Source organism: Sus scrofa, chromosome 9 (assembly GCF_000003025.6).
Source record: "Sus scrofa isolate TJ Tabasco breed Duroc chromosome 9, Sscrofa11.1, whole genome shotgun sequence".
Taxonomy (NCBI): Eukaryota; Metazoa; Chordata; class Mammalia; order Artiodactyla; family Suidae; genus Sus; species Sus scrofa.
Genome location: NC_010451.4, coordinates 46,541,129 through 46,561,629, shown reverse-complemented (window position 1 = coordinate 46,561,629; position 20,501 = coordinate 46,541,129). Strand labels below are relative to the sequence as shown.

Here is a 20,501-nt window from a genome sequence, read left to right as displayed (position 1 = left end):
GACTAGAGGATCTCAAAGGTCTCAGCTCACGTGTTCTCATCCTGAGTCACTTTTTCCCTAAATACAAGTCCTGTGTTAGGGGACTTGCCACCGCTGGCTCCCTGGCTGCACTTTATAGAGTTTCTATGTTTTTTTGTTTGTTTGTTTGTTTGTTTGTTTGTTTGTTTTTTGTCTTTTTGCCATTTCTTGGGCCGCTCCTGCGGCATATGGAGGTTCCCAGGGTAGGGGTCGAATCGGAGCTGTAGCTGCCAGCCTACGCCAGAGCCACAGCAACGTAGGATCCGAGCCAGGTCTGTGACCTACACCACAGCTCACGGCAACGCCGGAACCTTGACCCACTGAGCAAGGGCAGGGATCGAACCCACAACCTCATGGTTCCTAGTCGGATTCGTTAACCACTGCGCCACGACGGGAACTCCCGAGTTTCTATGTTTTAAAGTGACCAGTGCTTAGCAAATGCATATTGCTTCAGAGTTTGGACCATAGAGGTCAGCTTGTCCACTGGAGAAGCCCCACTCAAGTCCACCAGCTCATCGGTGGCAGAGGCAGGATGGAAGCCAGGGATCTCGTCTCCCCACCCAGATCTCTTTCCACCTGAATGCTCTGCCTTTGGGTCCAATAATTGACAGTAATGTGGTCCAAAATGTTGCAGGATTTTCAGCAGCAAATTTCCCAGCCCTGTGTCTATTAGCAACTGATCTGAACAGCAACGTGACCAAGGAACTCCTTGACTCTACAGGTTCACACTTACCCAAGAGCAAACCCAGCACAATCTGTCACATACCTGGGACTAAGCAGGGCTGGGCGTGCACTTCTGAGGGGCCAGTCCTTCACTGCTCTTGGCCACAAACACCTGTGCAGGAGGCAGCAGAAAGAGACTAGCATTTATAGTCCAAGCAAATTACTTAATCTCTCTGAGTCTCCATTTCCTCCTTTGTAATCTGAGCATAACTATAGCTACTGAGTTACGAGTGTCCAGCACATAGTAGGTACTCAACAAAGGTCCATTTCCCGCACCTCACCTCCGTTTCCAGGACCACACAATCCATGCTCTACTGAGATTCTCTTAGTGGGTGATCCTCAATAAATGCTTAGTTCCCCTGGCCTCTCGGGATGCTCCTGACTTCTCAGGAATTCAAAGTAAATACAACATTGTCCAACCCACAGAAGTCAGTGAGGCAGAGCCACCAAATGGGCTTTCCAAAGCCGAGAAATTAGCTTTCCTGATTTCCTGATACTTGGTGTGACCTGCCTCTCGGAGGCGGCAGTGGGTTGGCTGGGAGTGAGCTGCAGTCTTCCAGGCTCCTGGAGACTAGAGAAGATCCAGAAACCAGGGGGTGAGCATCAAGAATGGGGCAGCCGTGAACAAGGAGAGGAGGGAGTGTTTGATATATCGGGTCGGGTTGGGGCAAAGTCGAGTCCTAAGGCACACCTATACTGCTGGTCCTAAGAATGAACAAAAGGAAAGTGTTCTGGTCAGAGGACAAGTCTGAACAAAGACAGGTAGGGTGGGAACAGCAGGTTCCAGGGAAAAGGAAGAGGCTAGAATGGCTGGAGGGGAAGGTTGGAGCTGGAGAGCCAGTCGGAGGGAGGACTACAGAGGGAGAGTTTAGAAGGCGATGGCTACCCTCAAGCTGGCCTCACCCCTCCTGGTTACTGAGGGGCCACAAGGCAGTCAGCCAGGCCAAGCTGCAGTGATTCAAGCTTCCAGGAACAAAAACAAAAGAACAATGGAGTTTCCAGGGGCTAGAGATCACTTGAACAAGAAAAGAGGTAACTTACCTTTGTTAGTTTTATCCATTGTGGTCGACAGAAAAGTCCACACACCCACCTCTGCAGCAGCAAGGAAAGAAGGCCTGGAGACACTGTGTCCCTGCAGACAGCGGGGAGGTGGGGGGACCCCAAGAGAAGGAAGAGGCGGGAAGGCCAAGGCCCAGGGCCTGTGAAGGAAGAAAAGGAAGCCCGACAGGTGGCCAAGAATGAAGCAAGCGGCCTGGGGCTCAATGGCTGCAGGCCTGAAACCTCCCCAGGGCTTCTCTGCTCACCCGGGCTCCAGCACACGCTGCCCACAGGACTCCTTGCCCACAGCCCTCTTGTCCCCACTCCTCTACAAGTTTATAGAAAGAACATGGAAAAATGTAAAAGAGGAGTTCCCATCGTGGCACAGCGGAAATGAATCCAACTAGGAGTCATGAGGTAGCGGGTTCAATCCCTGGCCTTGCTCAGTGGGGTAAGGATCTGGCGTTGCCATGAGCTGTGGTGTAGGTCACAGACACAGCTCAGATCCTGCATTGCTGTGGCTGTGGTGTAGGCCGGCAGCTGTAGCTCCGACTGGACCCCTAGCCTGGGAACCTCCCTATGCCACGTGTATGGCCATAAAAAAATAAATAAATAAAATTTTTTTTTTGTCTTTTTGCCATTTCTTGGGCCGATCCCTCTGAATGTGGAGGTTCCCAGGCTAGGGGTCTAATCAGAGCTGTAGCCGCCAGCCTATGCCACAGCCACAGCAACGCAAGATCCGAGCCTCATCTGAGACCTACACCACAGCTCACGGCAACGCCGGATCATTAACCCACTGAGCAAGGGCAGGGACCGAACCCTCAACCTCATGGTTCCTAGTCGGATTCGTTAACCACTGCGCCACAACAGGAACTCCTAAAAAAATAAATTTTAAAATGTAAAAGAAAGGAAAGAAAAATCAAAGGAAAGGGGGGAACGAACCAAAAGCTGAAAATGAGGAATCCAGCAGACCCAGCTCCGAACCCCAGTGCTGCTCCTTTCCAGCTATGTGACTCTGGCACTCAGTTACATCTGGACAATGGGAACAAAAACAGCTCCTGACCTTACCTCCCAGGGCTGTTATGAGGGTCAAACAAGACGATGAGTTGAGGGGTCTGCGTTCTGCTTCTCTCCTTGTCCCTTTACCCGGGCCATTCTCCCACCTGCCCTGACCCCTCACCGAGCGGCTTAGCTGCTCTCCTAGAAATGCTTTCATGGAGTGGCCAATTGCAGGGGCGCCTGCACCAGCAGAACCGGGGTGCAGCAGAGGACGGCTGTGGAGCTTCCTGCTCCCAACCTCCCTCTGCCTACTTTCCACCATCTTCCCACAAACAGGGACCATTCTAAGACCAGTTCTGGAGTTCCCATCGTGGCGCAGTGGTTAATGAATCCGACTAGGAATGATGAGGTTGCAGGTTCGATCCCTGACCTCGCTCAGTGAGTTAAGGATCTGGCATTGCCATGAGCTGTGGTGTGGGTCGCAGACTCGGTTCAGATCCCAAGTTGCCGTGGCTCTGGCGTAGGCCAGTGGCTACAGCTCCAATTAGACCCTAGCCTGGGAACCTCCATATGCCGAGGGAAGCGGCCCTAGAAAAGGCATAAAAAGGCAAAAAAAAAAAAAAAAAGAAAAGAAAATCTAAGACCCAGTTCTGACCAAGCCACCCCCTGCCTAAAATGGGTTACAAGCCAGACTCCCTAGGCCCACCATGCTAAGCACCCCTCCTTTCTGGAATCCTTACCTAACCCCCAAGTTCTCCTTGTTAAAAATCTTTTTCAGGGAGTTCCCGTCGTGGCGCAGTGGTTAACGAATCCGACTAGGAACCATGAGGTTGCAGGTTCGGTCCCTGCCTTTGCTCAGTGGGTTAATGATCCGGCGTTGCCGTGAGCTGTGGTGTAGCCGTGAGCTGTGGTGTAGGTTGCAGACGCGGCTCGGATCCAGCGTTGCTGTGGCTCTGGCATAGGCCGGTGGCTACAGCTCCGATTCGACCCCTAGCCTGGGAACCTCCATATGCCGCGGGATCGGCCCAAGAAATAGCAAAAAAAAAAAAAATCTTTTTCAACCGTCTAACTTTAGACTAGATGCCCACCTTTTCCAGGGAGTCCCCCTGCTTCTTATAGCTATCAACATTTACCATGGTAAAAGCAGACCTGAAAGAAAGTCAAATATTGTCTTATGAATTTTTAAATAACAAATTTAAAAATAACAGTAAACACTTTACATGCTAACATAAATAACATTTTCTTTAAACTACATTTTCCAAAACCAAAAGAAATTAGTAAAAAGGGGAGCATCGTTTTGCATCGCCACCCTGGCTTAAGCCCACGGGAGCAGCCTCTGGAAGTCACGCTGTGCACCCACCAGCGAAAGAGAGAAGGAAAAAGAACGTGGCTGTGTTATCCTGTCAATGCTTTCAACCTCTCAAACCCTCTAAAAGCAGTCACATCCCAGGTCCAAGGAAAAGCTTATTCCTTAGACAAAAGCAGCCTGGGACTCTCGGGGCAGGGGGATTGGGGTCGGGGGGGGGGAGGCTCTCCCGAGGGTGAAGAGAGCTGCCTTCGGATCACAGGTCCCCTCCCGTGTTTCCTCTCTCCCCACGGGGTTTTTCACTTTGTCCCCCTCTGTCACCAGCCCGCCTCAGGCCAGTGCAGGGCCAAAGAGGTGAGTCACAGAAAATGGGCGCTTTGGATTTACCCGATCCTGGGTTCAACCCTTGTCTCCATATCTTACCGGCCGTAGGACCTTGGGGAATTTACTTAACCTCTCAGAGCCTTAGGCCATCATCTGTAAACAGTTCTGCTACCTCACAGAGTGAGTCAAGGAGAGAAACCGCACGTAGGACCTCTTCTCACCCAGGGTCTAATACATAACAGACCTTGTGCAAAGGGTAGCCAGAAATATTACGCGGCCTCCCCGCCTCCTGCCCTGCCCAACTCAGAGACTCGGCTGAGTATGGCTAACACAAACCAGATCAACAATCCCTTTTCCTTCTCCTCGAGGAGTGCTGCGCCAGGCTGGGATTTTCCAAGGAAACCTCATTCACGGAGAGAGAGGCGAGGAGCGATGTGGTGTGCAAGGTTTCGGTCCTGCAGCAGCAGATGGCACACCTGCCCGGCTCCACGGTCCATCTGAAGGGCCCATCCTGACCCCTCCCTCCAAGGCCACGGGCACTTCTAACTTCCTCCTGCCAGCTGAGGGGACCCAGGAAGAGGCAGTCAACCCTACAAGCTCCCCTACTTCCATCAGTATGCACCTGTTCTGCCCCATAATGGCTTATCTCCTTGTCCTGGGCACCCAGGTGCTTTAGGAGGATTTGCAAAGACCCAGGCTTGGCTAATGCCTCAATCACCCAGATGGGCCGCCGGCTTCGTCGAGAGCCCCTGGGACTCACAGCTTGAAGCTGCCAAATCCTTATTTGAAGGTTCCTTCATGCCTGCAGCCACCTCCCCCCGCCCCCATCCCCCTTCCCTCCCAGCACCCCTCAGACCTCCCTCAACACCTCGGTGAGGTTAGGAAGGGGGTGGCCAGCTCCCCGTCACTCCCCACAACCACCACAGAGCACTTCGCTTCCTGTGCCTTTAAGGACTGCTGCCCTGTGCCAGGGTCTTGACCTCAGCATCCTCAGCTGAGTTGGATTAAGGGACCGTTTTCATGCCATTGCGAATTCCTTCTGGCTGCTGTCCCTTCCCCCACACAGAGGCAGAACAGCCAGTAGCCCGAATCAGTCTGCCAAGGGCAGCTGGAGAGTTGGTCTGACCTGGCAGCCCCCGCCCTCAGAGAGTAGAGGCTGCTCCTTTGATAGGCGGTTTAGGGGCACGGAGTGGGCCCTTTGGGGTCTTGGGCTGTCACGGGAACTCCAGAAGGCAATGCAGAGCCTAGAGCCATGAAGGACTGCTCAGATATCATCCTCTGTGTGGAGACAACAGAGCTGAGCAAGGTAAGAGTCACAGAGGGCCACTCCTGCAAGACCAAGAGGCCTGCCCCGGGCTGGCAGTGCCCGGTCAACACAACTGCCAGTTCTCAAGCTCTCAAGTCTCTCCCTTCAGACGGAGTTCTGCAATCCTGCTTTTGAGCCTGAATCAGGGCTGCCTCGCCCTCCACCTGCCTTCCGGGAGGACCCCAGCGGCCGCTTCCGAGCTCCCTGGCATGGTAACCATTTCAGGGGTGGCCTGGGGGTAGGACAAAAAGGCACAGGAGCTGAGGGCTGTGTGAGAGATGCCCAAGGAAAGGGCTCTCAGAATCCCACCCACCACAGGTCAGCGCCCCCGAGGGCTGCAGCCAGACTGCCGCTTCTCCTGGCTGTGTGTCCTCCTGCTGGCCAGCCTGCTGCTCCTGCTGCTCGGGCTGCTGGTGGCCATCATCCTGGCCCGTAAGTACCTGGGGCCTGCTGGGAAGAATGGCTTTAGAGTGAGACTCCAGGAGCAGTCCATCGCCTCCAAGGGATCCAGCTCCTCTGAGTCCTACCCCCCTTCTTCCTGCCTCCAGAATTGCAGGCTGCATCCCCATCTGAGGCCGCCTTTCATCTACCGCCTTCCCGAGGCTTCACCACCACTGGGGCCCCTAAAGGGCAACTGGAGGCAGGCATGAGCCCCACACCCCAGTCCAGTAAGGGCAGATCTTCCTGGGGAAGGGCTCAAGATGGCAGCCGGGGTGGGGTGAGGGTGCCAGAAAGAGGCACCTTGGGGAAAAAAATAAGTTCCCTCCTTTTGACCTCTGAACTCTAACTTCCATCTCTGCAGCCTGTGGGGGCCTCCTTCCTGGCCCAAGGGGCTTCTTCAACAGCCCCAACTACCCAGACCCTTACCCACCCAACACCTACTGCGTGTGGCATATCCAGGTGGCCACAGACCATGCTATACAGCTCAAGATTGAAGCTCTCAGCATAGAGGGGGTGGCTTCTTGTCTTTTTGATCGCTTGGAAATCTCCCCCGAGCCTGAAGGCCCCCTCCTCAGGTGGGTTCCTCTGCCCCCAGGAGATCCCACCCCCATCCTGAACCGCTGTCTGGAGGGCAGAACGAGGGAGCTGCAATAGGAAAGGCTTGACTGGGAGGAAATGGAGAGACTTGGTCTCTGGGCCCAGCTCTGCCACCGTCTTGTTCTATGACCTTGGGAAGGTCACGTTCCCCTCTCTGACCTCAGTTTCCAAATCTGGAAATCGGAGCTCCTGGCTCTCTTTCCCATAAATGAATGCTGCGAGGTTGGATGTGCAAGGGCCACGGTGGTCAGAGCTCCGTGGGAAAGGAGCCTCTTTGACACACTGTCACCAGGAAGGGGCTTGAGGAATGAGGACCACAGGGCCCAGGCAGGCTCCACTCTGGCTGGACCTGAGCTCTGCACGTCCATCACCCCAACCTGGCTTCTTACAGAGTGTGTGGGAGGGTGCCTCCCCCCACACTCAACACCAACGCCAGCCACCTCCAGGTGGCCTTCGTCTCTGACAGCAGCGTGGAAGGATCTGGCTTCCACGCCTGGTACCAGGCTGTAGCCCCAGGGCACGGTGAGAAAACTCCCACCCCATCCCCAGTGACCTGTCTATGGTCCAATTCCCTCCCCTCCAGCCACTGGCAAAAGGGTTGGAGACTCCAGGGGGGTGGGGGGTCCTGAATCCAGATGCCCACCCCCAGGGAGCTGTGCCCACGATGAGTTCCCCTGTGACCAGCTCGTCTGCCTGCTACCTGACTCAGTGTGCGATGGTTTTGCCAACTGTGCTGATGGCAGTGATGAAACCAACTGCAGTGCCAAGTTCTCAGGTATGGCCCCCACCAGCCTCAGGGCGGGCACTGTCTTCAGGCATCTGATCCAGGTTGAGGCCGTCTTCCTCAGGCCTGGCCCAGCCCCAAACCTGCCTGGTTACTCTTTTGGCCCAGAATTTGTTTCCCCACAGGCATGGCCAAAACTCCTCTGCCGTCAATGCCAGCCCTACTGGGTGAAGGCCCAGACCTGGCAAACTCATGAGCCCCTCTGCCCCTGTACAGGGTGTGGGGGGAACCTGACTGGGCTCCAGGGCATGCTCTCTGCTCCCATCTACCTGCAACAGTATCCTCACCACCAGGTAAGCCAGAGCTCTCTGGGGAGGGTGGTGTGGTGCACGTGGGCATACCTGAGCATCCGGGTTAGTATAATTGAAAACAGCATAGCAGGAGTTTCTGATGCAGTTCAGTGGGTTAAGAACCCAACTAGTATCCCTAAGGATGCAGGTTCTATTCCTGGCCTCGTTCAGTGGGTTAAGGATCTGCTGTTGCCACAAGCTGTGGTGCTGTTCACAGATGTGGCTCGGATCTGTCATTGCTGTGGCTGTGGTGTAGGCCCGCAGCTGCAGCTCTGATCAGACCCCTAGCCTGGGAACTTCCATACGCTGCAGATGTGGCTGTAAAAAGAAAAGAAGAAAGAGAGGAGTTCCCGTCATGGCGCAGTGGTTAACGAATCCGACTAAGAACCATGAGGTTGCGGGTTCGATCCCTGGCCTTGCTCAGTGGGTTAAGGATCCAGCATTGCCGTGAGCTGTGGTGTAGGTTGCAGACTCGGCTCAGATCCCGCGTTGCTATGGCTCTGGCGTAGGCCGGTGGCTTCAGCTCCGATTAGACCCCTAGCCCGGGAACATCCATATGCCACAAGAGCGGCCCAAGAAATGCCAAAAAGACAAAAAAAAAAAAAAAAAAAAAAGAGAGAGAGAGAAAGAAAGAAATAAAGGGAATAAAACAGCTTGGCAGATACTGCCTTGTACCTGGGAAGGTCAAGCAGGCAGGAAGTGAATGATTATGAAGTGTTTCCTGGGTTTCCAGATGTTCCCGTGCTGGGTAAGCTTATCTCTGAGAGCCCACAAGTAAAAAGGCCCTTCGGCCACTGATGCTGGGAACAGTGGTCAGGGCCCACCTACTCCCTACCCCGCCTGCATCAGGGGGAAGCCCATGTGAAGCGCAGCCTGGCCTCACAGACCTTACCTACCTGGAGAAGGTAAATTACTCCATCTGTGCCCCCCGCCCCGGCAGCTTTGCACCTGGCATATCTCAGTGCCCGCTGGACATGGCATAGAACTGCAGTTTCACAACTTCAGCCTGGACACTCAGGACGCGTGCAAGTTTGACTATGTGGAAGTTTATGAGACCAGCAACTCAGGGGCCCTCAGCCTCCTGGGCAGGTATCAGCAGAGCCAGTGGAAGGGGCCAAGGAGAAACCCCATCCTCCACAGTCCAACGGTCAAGGCTTCCTACAAATAAGCCCCCTTGTCCCCGAGCTTCAAGCCAGAGGTCTCCTCACTGTCACCCCCAAAAAGGCTTGTCCTTCCTCACCTGCGTACCTTTGTATCTGCCCCTCTCACCTTCCCCAGGAGGCCCTTCCCAGGCCTCTCCCCAACCCAGGTCCATTCCCACGCCCACAAGAATGCTCACTGATCTCCCCCAGCTCAAAGTGGCTCAAGTTCAAGCAGTTTGTTTGTTTAGTACTTTGTCTACTGAATACCTGTCTTCCTCACCAGCCCCTAAGTTCCAGGAGTCAGCGACCATGCCTCCCATGCCCTCTGGCATCCCCTGGAGCACCCAGTGCCACGCCAGCCCCGCAGGGGACCTTGTGCACGCTGGCTGGGCCAAGGGCTCCTGCACCAGGACTGCTGTTTGCTTCCGGCAGGTTCTGTGGAGCAGAACCGCCACCCCAGCGCCTCATCTCCTCGTACCACCAGCTGGCTGTCCTTTTTAGGACAGATCATGGCATCAGCGGTGGGGGCTTCTCGGCCACCTACCAGGCCCTCAATGCCACAGAGAGTAGGTGGCCATGGGCGAGTGGGTGTGGGCAGGAGAGGCGCCTCCAGAAGACTAGAGAAGGGCTCTGGACCCTGGTTGGGGCACTGTGAAGGCAGCAGGAGTACAGGCATGTTCTGGGGCACTGCCACGCCCCCTGTGCCTGCAGAGCCCTGTGGACCTGGAGAGCTCTCCTGCCGGGATGCAGGGTGTAAGAGTCTGCAGTGGATGTGTGGTTTATGGAGAGACTGTGCAGAGAGCAGTGGTGACAACTGCAGCAGCCCCTTGTTCCCACCCCCAGGTGAGGAGCTTCCCCCAGGGCACCGCAGCCAGGGACTGCAGGCCTGAACAGGCTGCATGCCCATGTATAGAAACCCCCTGGCACACTTCATAGCAGCCACCCCTCTCCTCCCTGACGGGGGCAGGGGACCCACTATCCTGACTCCGGACCCCTTCACCAAGTCCTGGATTCTCCCCCAATGGGGGCAAAGGCATTTAGGGTCACCCCTAAAGGAAATGGGAATCTGGGAGTTGACAGCTTCAAGAACCAGTCCAGCCTTGTCAAACCAGCCCTCTCCAGGGCCCACCTCAAAGATGTGGGTGAGAGGAGGGGCACTCCTTCCAGAGGCCCAGCAGTCCTGCTGATGTTGAGGCCCCATGCTCCCTGATGCGCAGGGCTGGCGAATAATGCCCATTCTCGAGAAGAGGAATCCTCAACATGTATAAAGCATCTCTCCCTGTTATCTCTGATCCTCACGACAACCCCCATCTGACCCATACAGAGCAATTAGGTGACTTGTGAGTGTTCCCCAGAGTGACCCTCCCCTCCCATCCTTGCAGAGCTGGCCTGTGAGCCTGTCCAGGTGGAGATGTGCATCGGTCTGAGCTACAACACCACGGCCTTCCCTAACATCTGGGTGGGCATGGCCACCCAGGAGGAGGTGGTGGAGCTCCTCAGAGGTTACAAGGTGCTCTGCGCAGAGATAATGAGGGACCCCCAGAAAGGGGAGGGAACCTGGGGAGCAGGATGCCTGAGGGCTGATCTCCTTCTTCCACAGAGCCTGACAAGTCTGCCCTGCTACCAGAATTTCCGGAGGCTCCTTTGCGGGCTGCTTGTGCCCCACTGCACCCCGCTAGGCAGTGTCCTTCCCCCTTGCCGCTCTGTCTGCCAGGAGGCAGAGCGCCAGTGCCAGTCTGGCCTGGCACTCCTGGGCACCCCCTGGCCCTTCAACTGCAACAGGCTGCCCGAGGCAGCTGGCCTGGAGTCTTGTGCCCAGCCCTGACCTTGAAGCCGGCCCCTGCCCTCTGCTGCCCATCCTCCTTTGCCTATCAGGGCAGGCAAGCAGAGAAGCAAAGGAAGGGGGCCAGCATGGGACTCTGCCCATCTCCTCTGGGTCTCCCCAGGGAGGGGAAGAGAAGTCCTTGGGGCTAATGGGACCCTCCCACCTTCCCAGATCCCTCCCCATCCCTTTACTTGCTCCAGCTGCTGCAAACAGCTGGCCTGACTCCACCACCTATACCACCAACAATCTGGACCACTTCCCACCCAAGCCTCTGACCCCAATTTGCTACCTGCTTTTTCAGGCTCTCCGCCACTCACCTTCTGACATTTTCATTTACTCAACAAAAATGTACTGAGTGCTTAGTTACATGGCAAGCCCTGTTCTGAGCACTGGGAAGCTGCTTTGTCTACTGCTGCTGGAACCTTCCACCCTCAGGTCTCATCTTACCTTTCTCCTGGTCTAGAGTGTTGCCCTTGGTCTCTGTCACAGCACCATCTCTCCTGCCTGCTCCTTGGAGTTGTAGGCGCCCTGAGCATCTGTCTCTCGCGGTTCTGCCTCTCTGTGCCTGGCTCAAATCTCTCTCTCTCTCTCTTTTCTCTCCCAAACTTTGGCCGGCCGCCGGGCGACACCACGAGTTATTTCCCTGCTATTTCCCAGCCCGGGTTCTTGGCCCCTGAACAACTGGTTTCCTCTTGGAGTCTGGGAGGAGCAGAGCAGCCGGCAAGGAACGACCCAGGGCCAGGGAGGCGCCGAGGGCAGGGGCTAGAGAGAAGTGCAGGGCAGGCAGCAGGGCTCAGCTGGAGGGTCCGGAGTAGCGCGCCCCAAAGGAGGCCAGAGAGAGCGCGAGCTTCCCCCGAGCCAGGATGGAGGGGTGAGTGGGGGGGGCGGGGAAACGGAGTTGGGGGAGGGGACTGTGGGAAAGCCTGGGCGCCGGCCCGTGGGGGAGGGGGAGGGAGGGTCGGCCTCTCCCTTCCCCGCTGCGCGGTGCTCCCGGGGGTTCTCGGATCTAGGGGCGCCGGGTTCTTCATCCTCCCGCGGCCGCTCAGCCTCTCTCAGGCGCATGGCAGTGGGGTGGGTCCCACGCCGACCACGCCGAGGCCGGGAGCGAGGCTTGTCGCGGGATTCTGGGTCCCGACTCCTGTCCTGCCCGGCCCACAGACGACCAGAGGCCCCCGGCGTCTGGGCTCCGCGTGCCGGCGCCATGAGGCCGCTCCTCGCCCTGCTGCTCCTGGGTCTCGCGGCCGGCTCGCCCCCACTGGACGACAACAAGATCCCCAGCCTGTGCCCAGGGCACCCCGGCCTTCCTGGCACGCCGGGCCACCACGGCAGCCAGGGCCTGCCCGGCCGCGACGGCCGCGATGGCCGCGACGGCGCGCCCGGGGCTCCGGGAGAGAAAGGCGAGGGCGGGAGGCCGGGTAAGAGGCGCCTCCGCTGCGATCCGTGGGGACGTCGGAGCTAGCCCGGCCCGATTCCGCTCTCCGGGCCCGGGGCTCGATCTTCCCACCAAGGGGGCGCCGCTCCTGTCCCACACCCCACCCCCACTCCCGACTCCGGCGGCTCCCAGAGCCGGGAGAGGAGAGGGTGACTCAGCGGCGGGAGCCACAACCCCTGGGATCCTCAGATCTGCCCCAAGCCCTGTAGGAAGAGGGGAGGGAGCCCTGGGGCGCAAGGCGGCCCCGGCCGGGCAGTGGTGGCTGGGAGGCTGAGGGTGGATGAGGGAGGAGCAGCGGGCACACCCTAACCGCTCCGCTTCTCCCCCACGCCCCGCAGGCCTCCCGGGGCCGCGTGGGGAGCCCGGGCCGCGAGGAGAGGCGGGCCCGGTGGGGGCGATGGGGCCTGCGGGCGAGTGCTCAGTGCCTCCGCGCTCCGCCTTCAGCGCCAAGCGCTCCGAGAGCCGAGTGCCACCGCCATCGGACGCGCCCCTACCCTTCGACCGCGTGCTGGTGAACGAGCAGGGACATTACGACGCCGTCACGGGCAAGTTCACCTGCCAGGTGCCCGGGGTCTACTACTTCGCCGTCCACGCCACCGTCTACAGGGCTAGCCTGCAGTTCGATCTGGTCAAGAATGGCGAGTCCATCGCCTCTTTCTTCCAGTTCTTTGGGGGGTGGCCCAAGCCAGCCTCGCTCTCCGGGGGCGCCATGGTGAGGCTGGAGCCCGAGGACCAGGTGTGGGTACAGGTGGGCGTGGGTGACTACATTGGCATCTATGCCAGCATCAAGACAGACAGCACCTTCTCTGGATTTCTAGTGTATTCCGATTGGCACAGCTCCCCTGTCTTTGCTTGATGCCCGCTGGAAAGTGAGCCCGTGCTCTCTCACTCCGAGGTGTGACACTGAGGGCCACATCATCCTGGAGGGCTGGCCCCCCTGGAATGTTGTGTAGGACTGCAGAGGTGGGATGGGGGCCTCTCCCTTCTGCTGCCTCAGGGAATGGGGACAGAGACTCTGAGATCAGGGCTGGCAGCATGGGGCAGTGGCTGGATTTCTGCCCTAGACCAAAGGAGTGCGCTGTGCTGGCAGGGTCCCCCCAGTTGTTCTGGCCCAGAACCCCAAAGTGGGGTGCTCCTTTCCTGGTCCTCTGCTTCTCTGGGTCCTCCCTCATCTCTCCTGTTCCTGGGCTCTTTTCTCAGAGATCATTCAATAAATCTAAGAAAACCTCCTACTGGCTTCAGCCTTTCTTCTTTAATGGTGGGGATGCCCTGATCCTGAAACTGGGGTGGTGGTGGGAAGGAGTGGGGAGAGGGTGCTCAGGCAGACGGGAGGGCTCTTAGGCTGGATGGAGCTGTGGGGCAGGAGACACAGGAAGCAGGCCCAGGTGAAAGGCTGCTCCACAGAGCTTCTGCCTAAGCTGTAAAGGTTGTGAACAGGAGTGGCCTGCTGAGGAGGGTGTCCTGGTATGGGGCTCCAGCCCCAAAAGGAAGCCCCTTTTTCCAACTCATTGATAGTATATGGACTGGCTGTGATTTCATCACACACACCCCTGCCCTGACCAACTAAAAGGAGCCCAGGATTTTCATTCATGACTGCTCTGGCTGTTTGCCCGGTCGCTATGTAACTCCAAAGCTATTTCTCTGTCCCCCATGCCAGGGGAGTGGAGTGCCCTTGGATGTCTAGAGGTAAGTCATTTTGGAGATGGCCACAAGGGGGCGTCCCAGTTCCAGAATGCAGCAATGACCCTAGGTTGCTTGAGCTCCTGACTACCAGGATTGTTAGTGGGAGAGAGGCTATTGAGGTCTGCCAATAGCATCCAGATGGGGGCTGAAGGAAAAAAGGGTTTTTTTCTCCCAGCTCAGGAAGTTTATCTTCTCTCATAAAATGTTTATCCTCACTTTAAACAGAGACTGGAAGGAGCCAAGCTCCCTTTGCAGGGTTGGGGGAAGGGGGAAAAAAGCCCTTCCTCAGGCCTCCCAACTCTAAGGTGGATGTGGGAACTCTCCCCTACTGAGCTGGGCCGCTCCACTAAGTCTGAGGCTAGCCACAAAGCCCCTTCAAGGCTCCCCTCCCTGATCCGTAGAAGCCAGCCCCTGCCCCACTCCCAACCCAGTGCCTGAGAACCAGGGTTTGCCAGCCCACATCAGCTCAAGCTCTCAACTCAAGAGAAAGTGGAGGGGCCTCTCCTCAGAGTTGCTTCCTGACCTCCTCTTTTTCCTTCTTGCCCTCTCTTCCAGAAGACTGTCCCTGGCATTATGCTCCTAGGTTTAACTTACAGTTACGGGGTAGTGTCCCCCGTTCTACAGGTCCTGTGGAGGTACAGATGACCCATGGGGACTGGGCCGAATAGCAAGCTACACAGACCAGCCAGCTCTCCACCAGGAGGTCCCACGGCCACACTCCAGCCCATCACAGCACCACTCAAAGACACGAAGACAAATACCAACTCCTCCAGGGATCTGAGGGTGGGTTGGACTCCAGGCAGCAGGGACCCCAAGTTCCCTCCTGGGAAGCGCAGCACCAGAGGAAAAGCTGGGAGGGCTGACTCAAGGGGTGAGAAAGTTCACAGTCCTCTCTACTAGGGCTCAGTTCTGGGAAAACTGATCTAAGATAGGCAGAGCTTTCCAAAAGCCATGCACGTGACAGGGAACAAACTGGAGGGGGTGAAAGTGAATGCAGTCACCCCTGGCACGGGCTCTCCCCAAGGCACAGAACCCCCACCGGGTCTTACCTCTTCCCCTGCCAGGTCCACCACCAACCACACCTGTGACTCCAGCGGGAACGAAGGACACTGACGACAGGTGACCCTTGCAAGGACGCACACAGAGGCCACTGGAGCTGTAACAGAACTTTATTCACTGGAACCTGGGCCAGGCAGACCCCTCAGGGAGCTGCGTGCCCCTCTGCCCCGGCACCCTCTATATTTGGACCCTAGTGACATGAGCACAGTCTGCCCTCTGCAGGGCCAGGAGAGACAAACAGAAGGGGAATGCGTTTTTCTCTGTGATGTGGGGAGTGAAAGGGATAAGAGTAGAAATCCGGCAGTCCCTCCTGAGGCTCCCAGTAGTGCTGGGGCGCCAGAGGGTACATGGTCCCAAGGCCAAGTGCAAAAGTGCACACGCACGCGCACACACACACACCCCCGCACACACACACACCCCTGGGGCTTAGCTCCTGATCCCAGCTCTTGGGTCAGACTGGGAGGGGGCCTCAGAAGAGCATGCCAGGTAGAAGTGGCAGCTGTAAGGGCACCGGAGAGATACAACCCTCAAAGCCTGCAGGGACTCAGAACCCCAGCTGAAAGCAAAGTTCAAGATCATTCCAAGGCCCTTGAGTTGCCAAAACATCCAAACGACACTGATGTGCATGGCTGCAGAAGCTGGGGAGGAAGGAGAGAGGGAGCAGGGAGAGAACCTACAAATCCCCAACAGAAAAACCAGAAGCGCAGGGGAGCCCCAGACACTGGCATCGGGGTGGGCCCTGGCAAGCCGGAGGACAGTCCATGGCGAAGAGTCTCAGGGTCTTGCAGAGCGACACACTCAACACCCTCCGTGTCACAGGGACCCTGTGGGGAAAAGTGGTTCCCCTGCCCCCACCCAAGCCAGAGTCTTCCAGAGTCTCCCATCTCAGTATCCTGGACCCATGGCTTAGAGGTTCTGGCATGATGGCCGTGAGTGCAGGAGGGGATTCAAGCCAGGCCCCAGAGTTCAGGTGTTAATGCTGTCCTAGAGCAGGTGGCCACGTGGAGCATGGAGGGTGGGCAGGGAGGGAGAGTCTTCAGAGGTAGACATTGAGGGTCTGCAGGATGCCCCGGCGGCACAGAGGGCAGTTGCGGTGGTAGACGGGGTGGCGCATCAGGATCTCAGTGCAGGCCTGGCACAGGCACAGGTGCCGACACGGCAGAAGCAGCACTGTCTTGCTCTGATCCTGGCAGATAACACACTTCTTCCGCTCCTCTTGCTCCTTCAGCAACTTCCACGGGTCTTGCCCAGCTATAGGCTCCTCCACATTGAGCCTCTCCCGGCCCCGGGCAGCTGTCATTCTGGCCATCCTGACCTCCTCCCCTTCCGCCTCTGTTCTGGGCCCTGCTTCAGGGAGAGTGTCCTGTCGCCAGGTCCTGTCTGAGGGCACCCTCCTAGGGCCACCCTGGGGGGCCCCAGGTGCCCCTCCTCGGTTTGGCCAGCTCGCCAGCTGCAAGCTACGGCTCCAGACTCGGCGCCACGCCTCCAAGCCCAGTGCTAGACGAGAAAGCCGCACAACATCCTCTCTGAGCCGGTGGTAGGATGGCCGGGCATGAAGCTGGCTGAAGGCCCGACTGGCCAGCCTCAAGGTGAGGTCCGGGTGCAACACAGTCACCGTCACTGCCAGCACACAAGCCAGCAGTGCCAGGCCGGTGAGATTGACAAGCACAAAGCTGGCCAGGAAGCGGGCAGCTGAGGCCAGGAGCTCCAGTACTAGTTGGCAGGGGGTCCAGAGGAGGATGGACATGGCCACAGCACTGCTGGAAATGTGGGCTAGGAAGGCAGCCACCACATCTGTCATCCTCCACAGAGGCCCCATCACTGCATCCCACAGGGCCAGCACCAGGGAGAAGAGGTTCTGAGTGCCAATGAGGCAGATGTTGACCAGGCTGTTGATCACGTAGGCCACCAGGCTCATGGTAATGGCACATATGTCACAGGCCTGGCGCAGCAAAGCATGGCCACTGGAGACCATATTGAGGACGCCCCGGTGCAGGATCTCGCGGCTCCTAAGTGCCCCATGAGAGGCCAGATGCCCCAGGAGCTTTAAGCTCTCCAGGCCAGAATAGCAACTGTAGAGTACTGTACACAAGGCCTGCAAGCCCCCAAAGGTGAAGCGGACCACGGTTTCGATCAAGGCCAGCAGTGAAAGCAAGACTCCGCGGCCCAAGTGTAGAAGACTAGTCAGTACCGTGTGTGGCAGGTTGTAGATGAAGGCCAGGAGCCAGGCCAGGGAAGCCAGGAGGGAGGACACCAGCAGGAAGTTGAGGTCCAACACCAAGGTCAGCACATCCAGCAACAGGCCCACCCCATTCACTACTAGATACACAGCCTCCATGATAGGGGCTATGGGGATTAGTACAAAATGAAATCTGGCTCCCGGTTAGAAGGGTGTCACGGTGGTCAATGTTTAAGGGGCGGGGGAAAGGGGGTCAGGGATTAATTTGTAAGGGAGGTGAGAAGTCTCCAATCCAGGGAGAATCTGAGGAAGAAGCCAGTTAGAAGGAAGTGGAGTCTCAGGGGAGGGAAAGGGGGCCAGGTACCGGTCCAGGAGTCCCGGTTTTGAAGGAAGGCTGTTTGGGAGGGAAGAGGCCAAACATCTCTAAAGTGAAGGTGATCCCGGGCTGGAGGAGAAACCTCAGCTTTGGAGGCCTGGTGGTGGCGTACCACGGCCGGGCAATGGGTCAGACCGAGAGGAGATCGGGAACCGAAGGGATGGGGTCAGGCCGGGGCCGGGTGGGGGCGGCGCAGGCTGGGCGCGGACTCGCGGTCCAGCTACGCAGGTGCCCCTGTCCCCGCCCGGCCCCCGTCCTCTGGGCTCGCGGCGCTTTGCGCTCGAAGGGGCAGTGGGGAAGGGAGCCTCAGCAAACCCTAGGCGCGGCCTCTACTCCTCTGGGTGCCGCCATCTTGTGTGCGAAAGGGTGGGGCAAGAGGCGTGACAAGGAGGGAGGGACAATGAACTCTGGCCAATCGGCGAGGTCCAACCGCAGGAAACGTCGAGCACTCATTGGTCCGTTTGAACGGCGCCCACACATATTTAGTAATTTACCAAGGAGGGGCGGAAACATTGAATTCCCCGCCCCCTTGTGGCGGTGATTGGTCAGAGGAGGACTCTGCCCCCTAGCTCCGCCCCCTAAAGAAGCAGGGCCTTGGACCTGGGTGATGTGCGCGCTCATCTGTCTCTAGGCCTGTGGGTTTGATACCTTTAGGCGTGGGTTGCTAGTCTGTGCCTCTGAGCTGGGCTCTGGGATTGCACAGCCTCTGCAACCTCAGATTCGGTCCCTCGTCCTCCTCCATTCATTCATTTATTCTGTCATTTACTGAGCTCCTACAGTTGCCCTAGGGATACGAAAAATATTTTAGACGTGCTTGCTCACAAGCAGTTTCTAAGAGGAAACAGATTGTGACAGGGAATTCCCAAGCTGCTATTCCAAACTGTTTCCTCAAGTCCTGTCACGGGTTTTTTTCAGCATCCTCAGGAGATTACTTTATTGTCAGTGAGAAAAGGCAGTCAGAGACCGGAAATAACTCACGCTTCCCAGCCCAGGCCCTATTTGTTTACTTGAGCACTTTAGTTAGACATCTATGCTTGAATGTTCTTAGTAGGCTCCTCGAAAATTTCTCCTTTCCTTTAATATTCAAATAATATTCGAAATATATAAGATCCTGTTCCAACTATATCGAGAAGCCTAAGGATTCCTGGGGGATCTTTATCCCTCCCCTGGCCTCCATTGCTTTAATTTCCTACTTAAGTTTGTCAACTGGGAAAAACAAAAAAGAAAATGCACAGCACGAGAGTTGTGAGTTGTTTTATTTGGGGCAAAATGAGAGCTATAGCAAGGGAGACAGCCTCTCAGATAGCTCTGAGGAACTGCTCCGAAGAGGTAAAGGGGTTGGTAAGTATATATGCGATTCTGGTGAAAAGGGATGCGTGCAATCCAGCACACATTTTGGCAGGAAATTGCTTCTGGTCACAAGAAGGTTGCTGCTAATCACGAATATCCATGAATGATTTTAGTGCTTTTCTAGATATAAGAAGATACAAGAAATGGGGCTCATGAAATCATCTGAAAATATCTAACTACCTGAAGGCCTCTTCTGCCGGTTTTTCCCAGAGCACAGACAGCCTCACTCCTGACCTCTGTCCTGAGCTCATTTCAGGGTGTGTTGAAGGTCAGCAATTACAGTGGCTAGGGACAGTTTTTAGTTGGCACACGGAACTCTTCCTTTCCACTCTGGTCGGGACCCCTGAAAGTGTCTGTACCCTTCACGCCACCCAGAACGCTGCCTGAATCCTTCATTTCCCAAAGCACCACTGATACGCTGCTGAGATATGCAGCATACATTTGATAGGGATGGAGTAGGCACAGGTAGTTGTAGAAGTCCCAGTAAGGGACCATAGGTAAAGAGGGAAACCTAGGGGACGCTGGGAGACCACTGTAAGTTAATAATTGCTCAAGAAACCATCAGAACCAAGCAGGCTTGCTCGACTAGTGGAGGTGAGGGAATTGCCTCAGGTCATTGGGTGGGGATGGGATGAGGCCCGCGTTCAGATTCAGACCAAGGGCAGGAGTCTGAGGACCGCCCTTTGGCTGATTTGAATATACACCTCACTGATACTAAGGAGGAGCTACTGCTCAAAGAAAGAGGATGAGGCGGTCCTTTTCCTACCCTCCACTCTCCCTAGACGGTAAAACTAGCCCACCAGATCCAGGGGCAGAGCCTCCTTGCCTTGCCTGCACACTTGCAACTTCCACGAGCGTCCTTTTTTTTTTTTTTTTCTTTGTCTTTGTCTTTTTAGGGCTGCATTCGCAGCATACGGAAGTTCCCACACTAAAGGTCTAATCAGAGCTACCAGCTTACCCCACAGCCACAGCATTGCAGGATCCAAGCCATGTCTGCAACCTACCCCACAGCTCACGGCAACCCCAGATCCATAACCCACTGAGCGAGGCCAGGGATGGAACCCAAGTCCTCCTGGATACTAGTCAGGTTTGTTAACCACTGAGCCATGACAGGAACTCCCTCAAACATCCTATCTCAATAAATCTATTTCTTGCCTATCACTTTGTCTCTCGCTGAATTCCTTCAGCAAGGAGGCATGAAGAACCTGAACCTCAGTGAGTCCAGACACCGGGTGAGTGATTCTAATTTAAAATCATGGTTTAAGTCCCAATCTGGCTTTAGGCTGGGTTTGAGTCCCGGCACATGGATTCAAGTCCCAATCTGGGTTCTGGCTATGTTCAGGCTGTTAGTGTTGTCAGTTTCCCCTTCACTGAGCCAGGGGCTCCCTGCAGGGTTTATACCATGGCTCAGGGCAATGAGTGCAATTTCTACTCCACTGGTTTCCTGCCCTCCACCCGCCAGCCTCTCTCTCACAGCTGTCAAGCCCCAACTTAAAGTTTTCTCTGAGAAATGTTTTCCCTTTCTCTTCCTCTTGAGGTTTCCCCTCCTTTCTCTAGCCATCGGGCCCCAGCTTTCCATTGTATTTGATTTTACAGAACAGTTTTCTTTTCTTTCTTTTTTTTTCTTAT

The 20,501-nt window shown here is 56.4% G+C and overlaps 3 protein-coding genes and 1 long non-coding RNA gene across 5 annotated transcripts; 2 read left to right on the top strand and 2 right to left on the bottom strand.

Moving 5' to 3' along the window:
* Nucleotides 2,665–11,349, bottom strand: LOC110255443. The gene is made up of 3 exons (XR_002335677.1): nt 11,241–11,349; nt 3,867–3,927; nt 2,665–2,811 (listed from the first exon to the last, which is right to left on the bottom strand). It is a non-coding gene; the product is annotated as an uncharacterized LOC110255443 (long non-coding RNA).
* MFRP (membrane frizzled-related protein) lies at nt 5,325–11,247 on the top strand. 2 transcript variants are annotated; one of them, XM_003129941.4, is made up of 13 exons: nt 5,327–5,714; nt 5,824–5,926; nt 6,033–6,146; nt 6,263–6,382; nt 6,517–6,730; nt 7,144–7,274; nt 7,402–7,527; nt 7,753–7,829; nt 8,767–8,915; nt 9,401–9,534; nt 9,680–9,811; nt 10,351–10,478; nt 10,569–11,247. In XM_003129941.4, the coding sequence occupies exons 1-13, from the start codon at nt 5,661–5,663 to the stop codon at nt 10,791–10,793; spliced, it is 1,707 nt and encodes a 568-aa protein (XP_003129989.1). In that variant the 5' UTR covers nt 5,327–5,660; the 3' UTR covers nt 10,794–11,247. The 2 variants fall into 2 exon arrangements, with proteins under 2 accessions (XP_013834929.1, XP_003129989.1); XM_013979475.2 differs by having other exon boundaries at nt 5,325–5,714; nt 7,402–7,829.
* Nucleotides 11,484–13,455, top strand: C1QTNF5 (C1q and TNF related 5). Its single transcript, XM_003129940.3, has 3 exons — nt 11,484–11,664; nt 11,952–12,208; nt 12,564–13,455. The coding sequence occupies exons 1-3, from the start codon at nt 11,657–11,659 to the stop codon at nt 13,079–13,081; spliced, it is 783 nt and encodes a 260-aa protein (XP_003129988.2). The 5' UTR covers nt 11,484–11,656; the 3' UTR covers nt 13,082–13,455.
* RNF26 (ring finger protein 26) lies at nt 15,060–17,898 on the bottom strand. The gene has a single exon (XM_005667432.3). The coding sequence runs from the start codon at nt 17,303–17,305 to the stop codon at nt 16,004–16,006; it is 1,302 nt and encodes a 433-aa protein (XP_005667489.1). The 5' UTR covers nt 17,306–17,898; the 3' UTR covers nt 15,060–16,003.